General features: G+C 43.7%; 1 protein-coding gene across 1 annotated transcript in view; it reads right to left on the bottom strand.

Moving 5' to 3' along the window:
• The window catches only part of LOC118375971 (ras and Rab interactor 2-like), a 47,832-nt gene that overhangs the window by 30,265 nt on the left and 4,291 nt on the right, over nucleotides 1–13,276 (bottom strand). Inside the window, 2 exon segments of the mRNA XM_052527800.1 lie at nucleotides 1,380–1,472; nucleotides 3,791–4,201. Coding sequence (XP_052383760.1) covers nucleotides 1,380–1,472; nucleotides 3,791–3,862 — 165 coding nt within the window. The 5' untranslated portion in view covers nucleotides 3,863–4,201.

Genomic DNA, 13,276 nt, shown 5'->3' with positions numbered 1-13,276 from the left:
TCTCTCTCTCGCCACACAGTCTTTCTCTCTCTCAGGAGGGCTGTGTCCAACAACAATGTCGTCGTTAACTCTAGCTCTTTAATGAGTGCAGATTCGGAGGTAAGCGACTCTCTGCATGGGCTGAAGTTAAAGCCATGATGATGGAGTCAATGGGGAACTATGTTGTTTTGACCTACAGAGAGAGCTTTCACTGGGGCTAGGAAGAGTGGAGAGAGGGAGAAAGAGAGAGAGAAAGAGAGAGAGAGAGAGAGGATGGAGAAAAGAGATAAGAAGAGACAGTAGAATCTCACGTCTGTCAGTGTATCCATTCACTCTGTAAGCCTCTGTAACTCTTTGCATCACACATCCATAACCTCGTCTCAATCCTCTGTTTACTGTAGACACCTTGTGTAAACGTTATCAACTGAAGCAACAGTATATGGCTAAATACACAACAGTTGCAGTATAAGGCATCCTTCTATTACCGGATATATAGCGGATGGCCCACTGCAGTCATGAAGATAACAGAACGATTATAACATGACGATTGGATAACTCTCAGAGGCAGTTAGTGTGGTCTGACTAAAGAGGGAGAGATGAAGGGAGAGGATACTGATGGAAGAAACAGCAGCATGAAACTAAGACACAGTGGAACGGACTGTGCGCCCATTACGTCTCTAGGAATAGACCGTGTTCCTAAAACAACGTCATGAAAGGGTTTAACCGGAGGCTGCATAAAGGGCTGACAACTACTCTGTGTGTGTGTGTGTGTGTGTGTGTGTGTGTGTGTGTGTGTGTGTGTGTGTGTGTGTGTGTGTGTGTGTGTGTGTGTGTGTGTGTGTGTGTGTGTGTGTGTGTGTGCGTGCTTGTCTTTGTATTGTATGGTTGCCGTGTGTGTGTGTGTGTGTGTGTGTGTGTGTGTGTGTGTGTGTGTGTGTGTGTGTGTGTGTGTGTGTGTGTGTGTGTGTGTGTGTGTGTGTGTGTGTGTGTGTGTGTGTGTGTGTGTGTGTGTGTGTGTGTGTGCGTGCGTGCGTGCTTGCTTGTCTTTGTATTGTATGGTTGCTGTGTGTGTGTGTGTGTGTGTGTGTGTGTGTGTGTGTGTGCGTGCGTGCTTGTCTTTGTATTGTATGGTTGCTGTGTGTGTGTGTGTGTGTGTGTGTGTGTGTGTGTGTGTGTGTGTGTGTGTGTGTGTGTGTGTGTGTGCGTGCGTGCTTGTCTTTGTATTGTATGGTTGCTGTGTGTGCATTTGTCATGATTCCAATGACTGCAGCAGGCATTGTTCAATCCTCACACTCTCCATCTGTCCTCAACTTGAGCGCTTTTACACTATGTGGCAACATAAGATAAACCTTGGAACAAAAGTAAGCTAACGGATAAACTGAAGAGTAAACTTAACTTACCTTAAAGAAGCTTCCTCTCCTGTCCATATGACAGTCTGGTCTGGGCAGCGTAGCAGACATGCTTAGGTCTGAGTCTGTGAGTCCATCTGAGACCTACACCCTCGGAGAAAAGGGTACGGTTAGGGTACAGTATTTTTCCCTGGTTTACAAAAATATAAATGTTACCTTCAGAGGTGCACATATGAGCTCACATGGCACTGTTCGGTACCTTTTAGGGTATATGTGTGGATAATCTAGTATAATGGTACCTTTTAGGGTATATGTGTGGGATAATGTAGTATAATGGTACCTTTTAGGGTACATGTGCGGATAATCTAGTATAATGGTACCTTTTAGGGTACATGTACATACAATCTAGTATAATGGTACATTTTAGGGTACATGTGTGGATAATCTAGTATAATGGTACCTTTTAGGGTATATGTGTGGGATAATCTAGTATAATGGTACCTTTTAGGGTACATGTGTGGATAATCTAGTATAATGGTACCTTTTAGGGTATATGTGTGGGACAATCTAGTATAATGGTACCTTTTAGGGTACATGTGCGGATAATCTAGTATAATGGTACCTTTTAGGGTACATGTACAGATAATCTAGTATAATGGTACATTTTAGAGTACATGTGCGGATAATCTAGTATAATGGTACCTTTTAGGGTACATATGCAGATAATCTAGTATAATGGTACCTTTTAGGGTACATGTGCGGATAATCTAGTATAATGGTACCTTTTAGGGTACATGTACAGATAATCTAGTATAATGGTACCTTTTAGGGTACATGTGTGGATAATCTAGTATAATGGTACCTTTTAGGGTACATGTGCGGAGAATCTAGTATAATGGTACCTTTTAGGGTACATGTGTGGATAATCTAGTATAATGGTACCTTTTAGGGTACATGTGCGGATAATCTAGTATAATGGTACCTTTTAGGGTATATGTGTGGGATAATCTAGTATAATGGTACCTTTTAGGGTACATGTGCGGATAATCTAGTATAATGGTACCTTTTTATACAATCATCGGAGGTATGGTTTAGTGGGGGCGTGGTTTTCAGTTAGTTATTTTTGGCCACCCGTGATTGGAAATGTTGTACCAGTCTAAGTGGTCTGTGGTTATGTTAGTTCAAGTGTGAGCATGTCCGCTGCCAGTTCTGAAGACTTTATAAAGGCAACAGAAACGCATGCGACAATAAAGAGCTGTAATTAATATTGTAGCAACCTTAACCAAACACTGAGCGACCTTGTTAATAGGTATCACTTGGCTTACTGGTTAAGGTGTTGGCTTTGCAGTTGCTGGACGCAGGTTTGAATCACGGTCGGAACAACCCACCGAATTCGCTAAATTGGTGTCAGAAGTAGGATGGCGGAGAGGCGTGTACACACGAGGGCCTTGGTATAGAGAAGTGGTACATTTTTTGCCACTTAAAAGGAACAAACAGCTTTGTCACTGTGGTGGAACCCTAAAAAGGCAGATTTGTATATTTAGGCTCTTTTAAGATACAAACTGCAAGACTCCATACCTACAAATAATGGAACAATAGACATAACTTACAGGGTACCACTACAGTGACAGGCATTTGTACACTTTAAGTACAATTCAGTACTTTTTTTCTGAGAGTGTATATGGAGTCAAGCACAAACACATACAGTTGGTGGTGGGGCTGATGGAAATTCAGTTTCTGGCCACATTGAGAGAGCAGACAGGGAATTGTTGTTGTTCTTCTTCTTATAGAAGAAGAACAACAAGAACAAGAACTTCTCTACCTGTCACGTTCACTGTCTTCAAACTCCCTGTCATAGATGAGCCAAGGCGCAGCGTGCATGTAATTCCACATTTTTTTATAAACTGAAACCTTCACAAAAACAACAGATAAACAGAAACCGAACGTGACGCAACCGTGACGCACACAAACACACACAAAAATAAATAATTACCCACAACATTAGGTGGGCAAAAGGCTGCCTAAGTATGATTCCCAATCAGAGACAACGATAGACAGCTGCCTCTGATTGGGAACCACACTCGGTCAAAAACTCTAAGGTCAGGGCGTGACAGTACCCCCCCAAAGGTGCGGACTCCGGACGCAAAACCAAACTCTATAGGAGAGGGTTCGGGTGGGCATCTATCCTCGGTGGTGGCTCCGGTTTGGGACATAGCCCCCGCTCCGAACGCTGATCCCCCCGCTTCTGTGGAACCGGACCGTGGATCGTCGCCGGAGGAACCGGACCGTGGATCATCGCCGGAGGAACCGGACCGTGGATCATCGCTGGAGGCTCTGGATTAGGAACCCCCTCTGTCTCTGTCTCTCTGATGTAATACCATCACCAACATCCCCTTGTCTTATCTCGTCCCGTTCTCTCTCTCATCTTTGTACTCTCTCTAACAAGAGTAACCTTCACTTACCTTAAAGAAGCTCCCACTCCTGTCCATATGACAGTCTGGTCTGGGCAGTGTAGATGGCAGCGTAGCAGCCATGCTTAGGTCTAGACGTCTGTGTTTAGGTCTAGACGTCTGTGTTTAGGTCTAGACGTCCGTGTTTAGGTCTAGACGTCCGTGTTTAGGTCTAGACGTCCGTGTTTAGGTCTAGACGTCCGTGTTTAGGTCTAGACGTCCGTGTTTAGGTCTAGACGTCCGTGTTTAGGTCTAGACGTCCGTGTTTAGGTCTAGACGTCCGTGTTTAGGTCTAGACGTCCGTGTTTAGGTCTAGACGTCGGTGTTTAGGTCTAGACGTCTGTGTTTAGGTCTAGACGTCCGTGTTTAGGTCTAGACGTCCGTGTTTAGGTCTAGACGTCCGTGTTGACGTCGGCTGGAGTCCTATGGGGTCAAACAAACAGACAGCCAGATTAGCTGTGGTGAGACTGGAGAAAATTTCATCTATGGCCACAGCAAGTCAACAAATGACAGAGGCTAGTAGGACAGTATCAAACTCCTTCCCTCTCTCTGTCCCTCTAGCTAGCTTCTTTTCCCATGTCCTTTCATTTAATCTATTTTCCAGCAATTACAGCCATGGTTCCAACATAGTTATTCCTCTCCTTTTTCCCATGGTAAGTTAATACAGGCTGTTTGGCCTGTTTCAGTCTTTCAGTGAACCTTGATATACCCTTGATGTTACAATAACTTTTAATTTCCTCTCCCATAGACCAAACAAGGGCGTTCATCAACAATTTTATCTGTGCAGGTTAGCGTTTTGTCATGAATCTTGTTCTGGAGGCAGCTCTGCAGAATGGTCACTAGCTGGCACAGCTATAAAGTCATAAAGTCTGATTTTAAACCTAACCCTAACCTTAACCCAGTATGGTTAAGTGCAGGGTTAAGACATTTGAATTCAATCACTTTTTGACATCATTCCTTTTGATTTAAACTAAACTTTGTATGTCATTTTGTTTTACCTCAATTATCAAAATATGTGTAAACTGTTGTAGCTTAGACCATATTTTACACCATCTGAGGTTTTTGTGTTGTGCCTGCCATCAGTTGTGACACAACATGCTCTTTAATACAGGGATGGTGTCATATTTTGGCTGAATAATATATTCAAATGGGATTAAAATAAAAACCTCACCTTTCAAATAGTACCACAAAGATGGTTGGAGGTCCACACATCAGAGAATGTGGTCTTGAAAGGTAATATCTGTTATTATTATTATACTGTAAAACTTCCATAGGAAACCTTTTGAAATCATAGACATAGACAATAGAATAGATATGACCATTTAAGTTGACATTTGACAGTGGGTGGACCGACGGTCATCTTTGCAGTAGTAATTAGTAACTCAGTCATCAAGTTTGCAGAAGACAGAACAGTAGTGGGCTTTATTACCAACAATGACAAGACAGCCTACAGGGAGGAGGTGAGGGCACTCAGAGTGTGGTGTCAGGAAAACAACCTCTCAATCAACGTCAACAAAACAAAGGAGATGATTGTGGACTTCACCCCCCTATCCACATCGAAGGGACAGCAGTGGAGAAGGTGGAAAGTTTTAAGTTCCTTTGCATAAACATCACAGACAAACTGAAATGATCCAACCACACAGACAGTGTGGTGAAGAAGACGCAGCAGCGCCTCTTCAACCTCAGGAGGCTGAAGAAATGTGTCTTGTCACCCAAAACCCTGACAAACTTTTACAGATGCACAATCGAGAGCATCCTGTCGGGCTGTATCACCGCCTGGTATGGCAACTACACCCCCCTCAACTGCAAGGTTCTCCAGAGGGTGGTGCGTTCTGCACAACGCATCACCGGGGGCAAACTACCTGCCCTCCATGACGGCTACAGCACCTGATGTCACAGGAAGGCCAAAAAGATCATCAAGGACATCAACCACCCGAGCCACTACCTGTTCACCCCGCTACCGTCCAGAAGGCGAGGTCAGTACAGTTTGCAAAGAGTTAAATAAAGTTCGTTCAGAGCCATCGATGTGTCTGCTTGGGGGGGGATATATACGGATGTGATTATAATCGAAGAGAATTCTCTTGGTAGATAATGCGGTCTACATTTGATTGTGAGGAATTCTAAATCAGGTGAACAGAAGGATTTCAGTTCCTGTATGTTTCTTTCATCACACCATGTCTCGTTAGTCATGAAGCATACGCCCCTGCCACTCTTCTTACCAGAAAGATGTTTGTTTCTGTCGGCGCGATGCGTGGAGAAACCCGTTGGCTGCACCGCCCCAGATAGCGTCTTCCCAGTGAGCCATGTTTCGGTGAAGCAGAGGACGTTACAGTCTCTGATGTCCCTCTGGAATGCTACCCTTGCTCGGATTTCATCAACCTTGTTGTCAAGAGACTGGACATTGGCAAGAAGAATGCTGGGGAGTGGTGCGCGATATGCCCGTGTCCTGAGTCTGACCAGAAGACCGCCTCGTTTCCCTCTTTTACGAAGTCGTTTTTTTGGGGGGTCGCTGCATGCGATCCATTCCGTTGACCTGTTTGTAAGGCAGAACACAGGATCCGCGTCGCGGAAAACATATTCTTGGTCGTACTGATGGTGAGTTGACGCTGATCTTATATTCAGTAGTTCTTCTCGACTGTATGTAATGAAACCTAAGATGACCTGGGGTACTAATGTAAGAAATAACACGTAAAAAAAACAAAAAAACTGCATAGTTTCCTAGGAACGCGAAGCGAGGCGGCCATCTCTGTCGGCGCCGGTGTACCATGTGTATTTGACAAATAACATTTGATTTGAATTAGAAGTTCAAATGTCAATTCAATTTCAATGGTGTACCGGCTAAACTGCAGTGGTTTGAAGGGATAGGTCCATTCTATGAAGTATATTTCTATGATTGAAATGACATCAATGATCATGACACCCATAATCTATGATTTAAATGGTATAAATCTCAACTGAAACTTTCTGAGCACTTCCACAATGGGCAAATATGTATGGAAGGTTTTGTTAAATCAAAAGGGCTGCTGTCAAAAAGTGATTGAATTGAAATGGATGTACCCCACTGCTAACCCTAATGCATAACCTTCATCTAAAATTACAACCAAAAAGCTCAATTTAGAATTTTTACAATACAGCCAATGTTGACATTGCAGCTGTCCCATCTAGTGGAAATAACCCAGTTCTGCCTCCAGGATAAAATTCTACCCAATAAATGTTATTGGGCGTTATGCCCTGGTTATGCTCACACCTAGGGCTGCAAGACATTACTCTTCTGTATGTGTGTTTGTTTATTTTGGAGAATGGAAGTGTGTTTGTGTACGCACAAAATGTGTATGCATAGTGGAGGGGTGTTATTGGAGGCTGTAGATGAAAGGGGACAGTTGTGCACCCCTCTCTCCCGCGATCTCTCTCCATTCTATGCTGAAGCCTTTAGCAGGACCCCTGCCCTCTCTCTTCTTTCTCTCTCCTCTCTCTCTCTCCTCTCTCTCCTCTCTCTCCTCTCTCTCTTCTCTCTCTCTTCTCTCTCTTCTCTTTCTCCTCTTTCTCTCTCTCTTCTCTCTCTTCTCTCTCTGGCAGCAGCTCAGTGAGATGTTCTATTCACTTTCATCTCCAACAGGAAGGAAGTGATCCCCCAGAAAAGAGAATAAAATAAACAGAGGAGAGGAATGGAACGGCCTAGTTTCCTGTCAGATAACACAGTACTGGCAGGAGTCTCTGTGCTAAGACATTCTCAGCTGGAGTTCAGCAGATTTAATTGGGAACTTATTCATCAGTTCTGCACGGTGTTGTGTGCAGGGTAATGGAGGCTTTGAAGTGTGTCACCATTTCACCGCATTCTCCCGTTCCAAACAGAAACCATGTCTTCTATTTGTTCTCGAATGAGCCTCCCATACTAAAATACAGAGATTATCGTTACCATTATGAAGGACTATAAAGAAACCTGACCGTGGACCTGAAGTGAAAGGCGTTTTCAGTCCATCCCCAGCTGGTCCGTCTGTCTGTGGCTGGGAGCCTGTCGTTGGACATGGGGTTATCTCCAGTTCTGCATGGCTGTTTTATTTAGGCTGGGGAACACAGTGATAACAGAGGAACACATGTTCCTTCACCCTGCCAGGTCATTGTCAAGGGAGTTTCTCAGGAAACTACTCTATAAATCCAACCATGGTGTGTTGTAAAAACCCAACTGAGAAAACGTTGTAACCGTAAGTTCCACCTGGTGTCTTGTCAGCAGAAAAGGGATTGGGAACGAAGTCTTCTGACCTCAACGGGACGACATGGTTTAATAAATGTACAATAAAAATATAGCCTGTCTTTAAAAAAGGGGGAAGTCTGGTTTGATATGAGAGCCATCGACTAGCAGAAGAGGAAACAAAACATCGACTAAGTACCTGCTGCAGAGGACATTTTCTGGACAGCAGTCCTTACTGTTCTGACTGTGTCTCTAACAAATGACTGCACCACATATCCCCGTTCCCTGTTCTAGGAACAGTCTGATTTTATGAAGATTCTAGTTCCTATAGCAACTCTCATATCCTCTGATGTGTGTTCCTATAGTCTAATAACTCAAAAGCACTGCTGTCTGTAGGCTACTATGTACGCATACCTAACTATCTGGGGTGAACACTCTGTCACAAACCATAACATGAGACACACAGTGCATGCTGGGTATTGGGATTACCAGGAAGACAGCCCCGGAGCCGTGCGGAGTACAGTGGCAGTTCAGCTCAGGCAGAATGAACTGTGGAAATGTCATTATGTTCACTCCACTGGCTTAACTTGGTCCAGACTAGACGAGAGTGTAGACAAACAAGACCATGTGGTTGGGGGGAAAAATCAATACAGTAGATTATCACAATATTATTTTGACTCTATTATATCTATTCTATGACTCCAAGAACCGATTCTCAAAAAAAAGGTAGTTAACATTAGCTAGCATTAGTCAGCTGAACCAGCACCACAAGTATTTCTCCTCCTATAGCTTTTATATTATTTTTTTAAATGGCGAGCCAACATGTTTTCAGCACGTTTATTTACATGACTGATCAGAACTCGTTTTTATCACGGCTCTCAATTCAATTCAATTCAATTCAAGGGCTTTATTGGCATGGGAAACATGTGTTAACATTGCCAAAGCAAGTGAGGTAGATAATATATAAAGTGAAATAAACAAAAAAAATTAACAGTAAACATTACACATACAGAAGTTTCAAAACAATAAAGACATTACAAATGTCATATTATATATACAGTGTTTTAACAATGTACAAATGGTTAGAGGACACAAGATAAAATAAATAAGCATAAATATGGGTTGTATTTACAATAGTGTGTGTTCTTCACTGGTTGCCCTTTTCTCGTGGCAACAGGTCACAAATCTTGCTGCTGTAGAATATAGATATGGGAGTTTATCAAAATTAGATTTGTTTTCAAATTCTTTGTGGATCTGTGTAATCTGAGTGAAATATGTCTCTCTAATATGGTCATACATTGGGCAGGAAGTTAGGAAGTGCAGCTCAGTTTCCACCTCATTCTGTGAGAAATGTGCGATTAGCCTGTCTTCTCTTCAGAGCCAGGCCTGCCTACGGCAGCCTCTCTCAATAACAAGACTATGCCCACTGAGTCTGTACATAGTCAAAGCTTTCCTTAATTTTGGGTCAGTCACAGTGGTCAGGTATTCTGCCGCTGTGTACTCTGTGTAGGGCCAAATAGCATTCTAGTTTGCTCTGTTTTTTTGTTAATTATTTCCAATGTGTCAAGTAATTATCTTTTTGTTTTCTCATGATTTGGTTGGGTCTAATTGTGCTGCTGTCCTGAGGCTCTGTAGGGTGTGTTTGTGAACAGAGCCACAGGACCAGCTTGCTTAGGGGACTCTTCTCCCGGTTCATCTCTCTTGTCCCTCTATAGCAGACATATAGTGTAGTTCGTAATATGTTTGGACCAACGGATCGCAATATCGAACCACAATACATATAGAATCACAATACATATAGAACCGTGATACATCGCGATACATATAGAATCACAATACATATAGAACCGTGATACATCGCGATACATATAGAATCACAATACATATCTTATCGGCATCTAAGCATCGTGACAATATCTCATGGTGTTAATAACCGAGATACTTTCTGGAGCACAGTAATAACAGAGAGAATCAAGGTGATGGAAACGATGAGACTATTGCCTCTGCTGTATCCAACGGCAACACTGTTGACATCCAGATCAGAGGGAGCATTTCAAAGTGATGCATGTTTATAATCATAGTCATCAGAGAGGATATTCACACAAATCAGAGAAATGTTGTTATTGGCCGTGTCTGTGAGTGTGCTTGAGTGTGAGTGTGAGTGTGAGTGTGAGAGAGAGTGTGGGTGTGCCTCAGCTGCAGACTAACAAAGACCCATCTGAGTGAGTTTCTCCACACAGGAACACAGACAGGCCACTGGCACTGCAATCCAGCAACACAGAGACACACTGTTCCACAGACAGGACAAATCTCTCTCTATCTGTGTGTGTGTGTCTGTGGCTGTTTGTGTGCGTTTGTGGGTGCGCATCTGTGTAAGTAACCTTTCATTAATTGCGGGTTGAGAATGTGGAAGTGAACAACTAGAGAAGCACTCCCTTCTACATACCCTGTTCCTCATACAAAACTGTCATTTTCATAGAGGTTTAAAGACTAGCTAGTAGCCCAATCAGTCATTATTATGACATGTTATCTGTGTGTGTGTGTGTGTGTGTGTGTGTGTGTGTGTGTGTGTGTGTGTGTGTGTGTGTGTGTGTGTGTGTGTGTGTGGCAGGCCATGGTTTACATTATCACAAAGGATTGGCATGACACAACGTCTGCCAACATCTGCCAGCTCCTACACTAATTTAAAGAAAATTGCCATCCTCTATCATTGCCAGCCCAAGACCTATGGGGAAACAACTTGTTGTTTATTAGAGAGCCAACCCAGGCAGCTTAATGCACAAAGTATGTCATATTGGGTGCGTAACAACAGCAAGCAGCACATAGCAGCAATACCAACAGAAACAGACAGAAACAATAGTCCTCACACAACACATTTGGACAACCCTTCAGTTAAGGTCAAGACTCAATCTGTTGTCACTCTCAAGACACTTCTGTGGTTTAAGGGGTCCTTTTGAAGCCTCAACTTCGCCTCAACTTTATAACACACACGCACGCACGCACGCACGCACGCACGCACGCACGCACGCACGCACGCACGCACGCACGCACGCACACACACACACACACGCACGCACGCACGCACGCACGCACGCACGCACGCACGCACGCACGCAAACACGGCGGAGGTTCAGGAGGAGTTGTTGCAGGACCACATGAACCAAGTGGCCCATAGCCTGGTCCCAGATCTGTACAGACTCTTTAGTGTTACAATGTCCATAGGTCGACAAGACAGCTCAAACAGATCTGGGATCAGGCTAAGTGACCCATATGTTTGGTGCTGAAACATTTAGCGTGCAATTAAAGGGAGATCTGGGAAATGTTATAGCTGTCTGAGACATATAGTGAAGATAACCTTTCCCCTTCTTCTCCTCCTATTTTGATTCAACCTCTGCCACTCAGATAGCTGATTGACCAAGAACCTTCAAGGCCTTACTTAGTCACAGGCAATAAATTCCCCCTCTGTCTCCCCTCTGTCCACCCAGATGATAAAGCACTGAAGTGCAACGGCCTCTTGTTGCTGTGAGAGCAAGAGAGAGAAATATCAACAAAGAGAGGCAGAACAGGGCAGATCCAGAGAGAGAAGCAACATCAGAGGTAGTGTTCATCAGGCTACACCGTAGAAAAATGTTTTGCCACGGAAAACTAAAATACGTGTTCTGATTGGAAAAATTCAGGCTTTACCTCCCAATTTCACAACATGTTCTCCCTACTGAACATTACCCAGGAGTAATACTGGATAGGGTGAGAGACCTGGAGGCAACAGAGCAGAATGAGATTCACACTAGAGTCACAGGTTCCTAGTTGATGCCCTATAAGTCCCCTCTGTTGGTTATGTAACATAACTAACTGTAGTCCCAAGAAAAAGCTTAAGGCCCTACATGGCTTGAAAGTTCACACCTTACGAACTATGAAGACTTCGCCTGATAGAAACAAGCACGATCCACCTAAAACACCAACCGTACGTTGGGGAGGAAGGGAAAGATGAAACACAGACACTGAAGCTAAACAACAGATACTGTAGCTACAGAGCAGTCCGTTGCGTTTGTAATGGAGAGAGAACAACGAAAGGAGAGACAAAGACGAAAATAAAGAGATACTCGAGGAGGTTCCATAAACGACCCAGACAATCTACCTAGAAGAACGATGACTTTGGCCTGAAGGGGACGGAAGAAGAACCTGGCACTATTTAAAGGAAGTTGAGTAATTGCATTAAATAAAAACACTTCAGTCTTCCAAGGAAACAAACACGTGTCGTTAAGCGCCAGACATCGTCAATCTGTTGTGCCGGCCAACTTTCTGCTTGAAGGAGACACGCGCGGTGGGTTTAGACGACCGCCGAAACACGCGTCGAGTTATGCGACGACAGCCGAGACGTTCGCTTGCTAAGATCCCTTTTTTTCCTTTAGATCATAATGAATTACATTATGTGGACGGATCCTAGATTATATGGACAGATCCTAGATCAGCGTTCCTACTCTGAGATGCTTTGTCGACCCATATTACTCTCAGAGGGATTGTGTAGTGACTGAGCATAGGAGCTTATAAAAGAGCCATGAACTAGTGTTGTCATGATACCAGTATCGCCGTACGACGATACCAGATTTTCCTTGGCAAAAAAGGAAACATTGTGTGCTATAGCCTGGAAAAGAAACAAATATGACTCTGGGTGACAACATACAGCTGTTTGGTTCCAACATGAGGACGGTTTTCCTCAGGAAATGTATTCTGCTTCATGTTTTGTTTCCTTTGCGTCCTTACTCCCTAGTATCGCGACATTGGTATCATAGAAGCACCATAATAAACATTGCAAAGCAGTACATAGCCCACCAAGTAGGCATGTTGCTCGTTATAGTCGTAGCTGTTTACAGTGACTAGAAGGACAAACGTTGTAATTCCAATGGCCAGCATGAACAGAGGTCTCTAGAGAAACACATGGAGAGAATACAAGCTCAAAATAAACACAGCCACCTCAACTTAAATCTGTTGTTAGAGCAAGCACCAGGCACCACCACCACCGCCCTATCAAAACTTACTTTCCACTCTGTGATTTCTGCACTATGGTCAACACCAAGTGGAAAAGTTGGGAGTTGTTTTAGCACATTCTGAATTGAGTTACACGACTCAAAGCACTGGGCCACTCCCCACTAAATGAGAACCAGAAATAAGGGTGAAGACCGAGGATGTAGTTCTCCACTTAAAATAAGTATGTGTAATGTCTCTCTCTCTACAGATGTCTTAGCCACTGGGAAGCAGAGATTAGAAGACCAGGAAGGATGGGGCAGAGAAAGAGAGCTGGGGGGAGGGAG

The sequence above is a fragment of the Oncorhynchus keta genome, chromosome 10 (assembly GCF_023373465.1).
Source record: "Oncorhynchus keta strain PuntledgeMale-10-30-2019 chromosome 10, Oket_V2, whole genome shotgun sequence".
In the NCBI taxonomy this organism is placed as follows: domain Eukaryota; kingdom Metazoa; phylum Chordata; class Actinopteri; order Salmoniformes; family Salmonidae; genus Oncorhynchus; species Oncorhynchus keta.
Note: the sequence above shows the minus strand (reverse complement) of the source record. Positions and strands in the feature narration are given on the sequence as shown.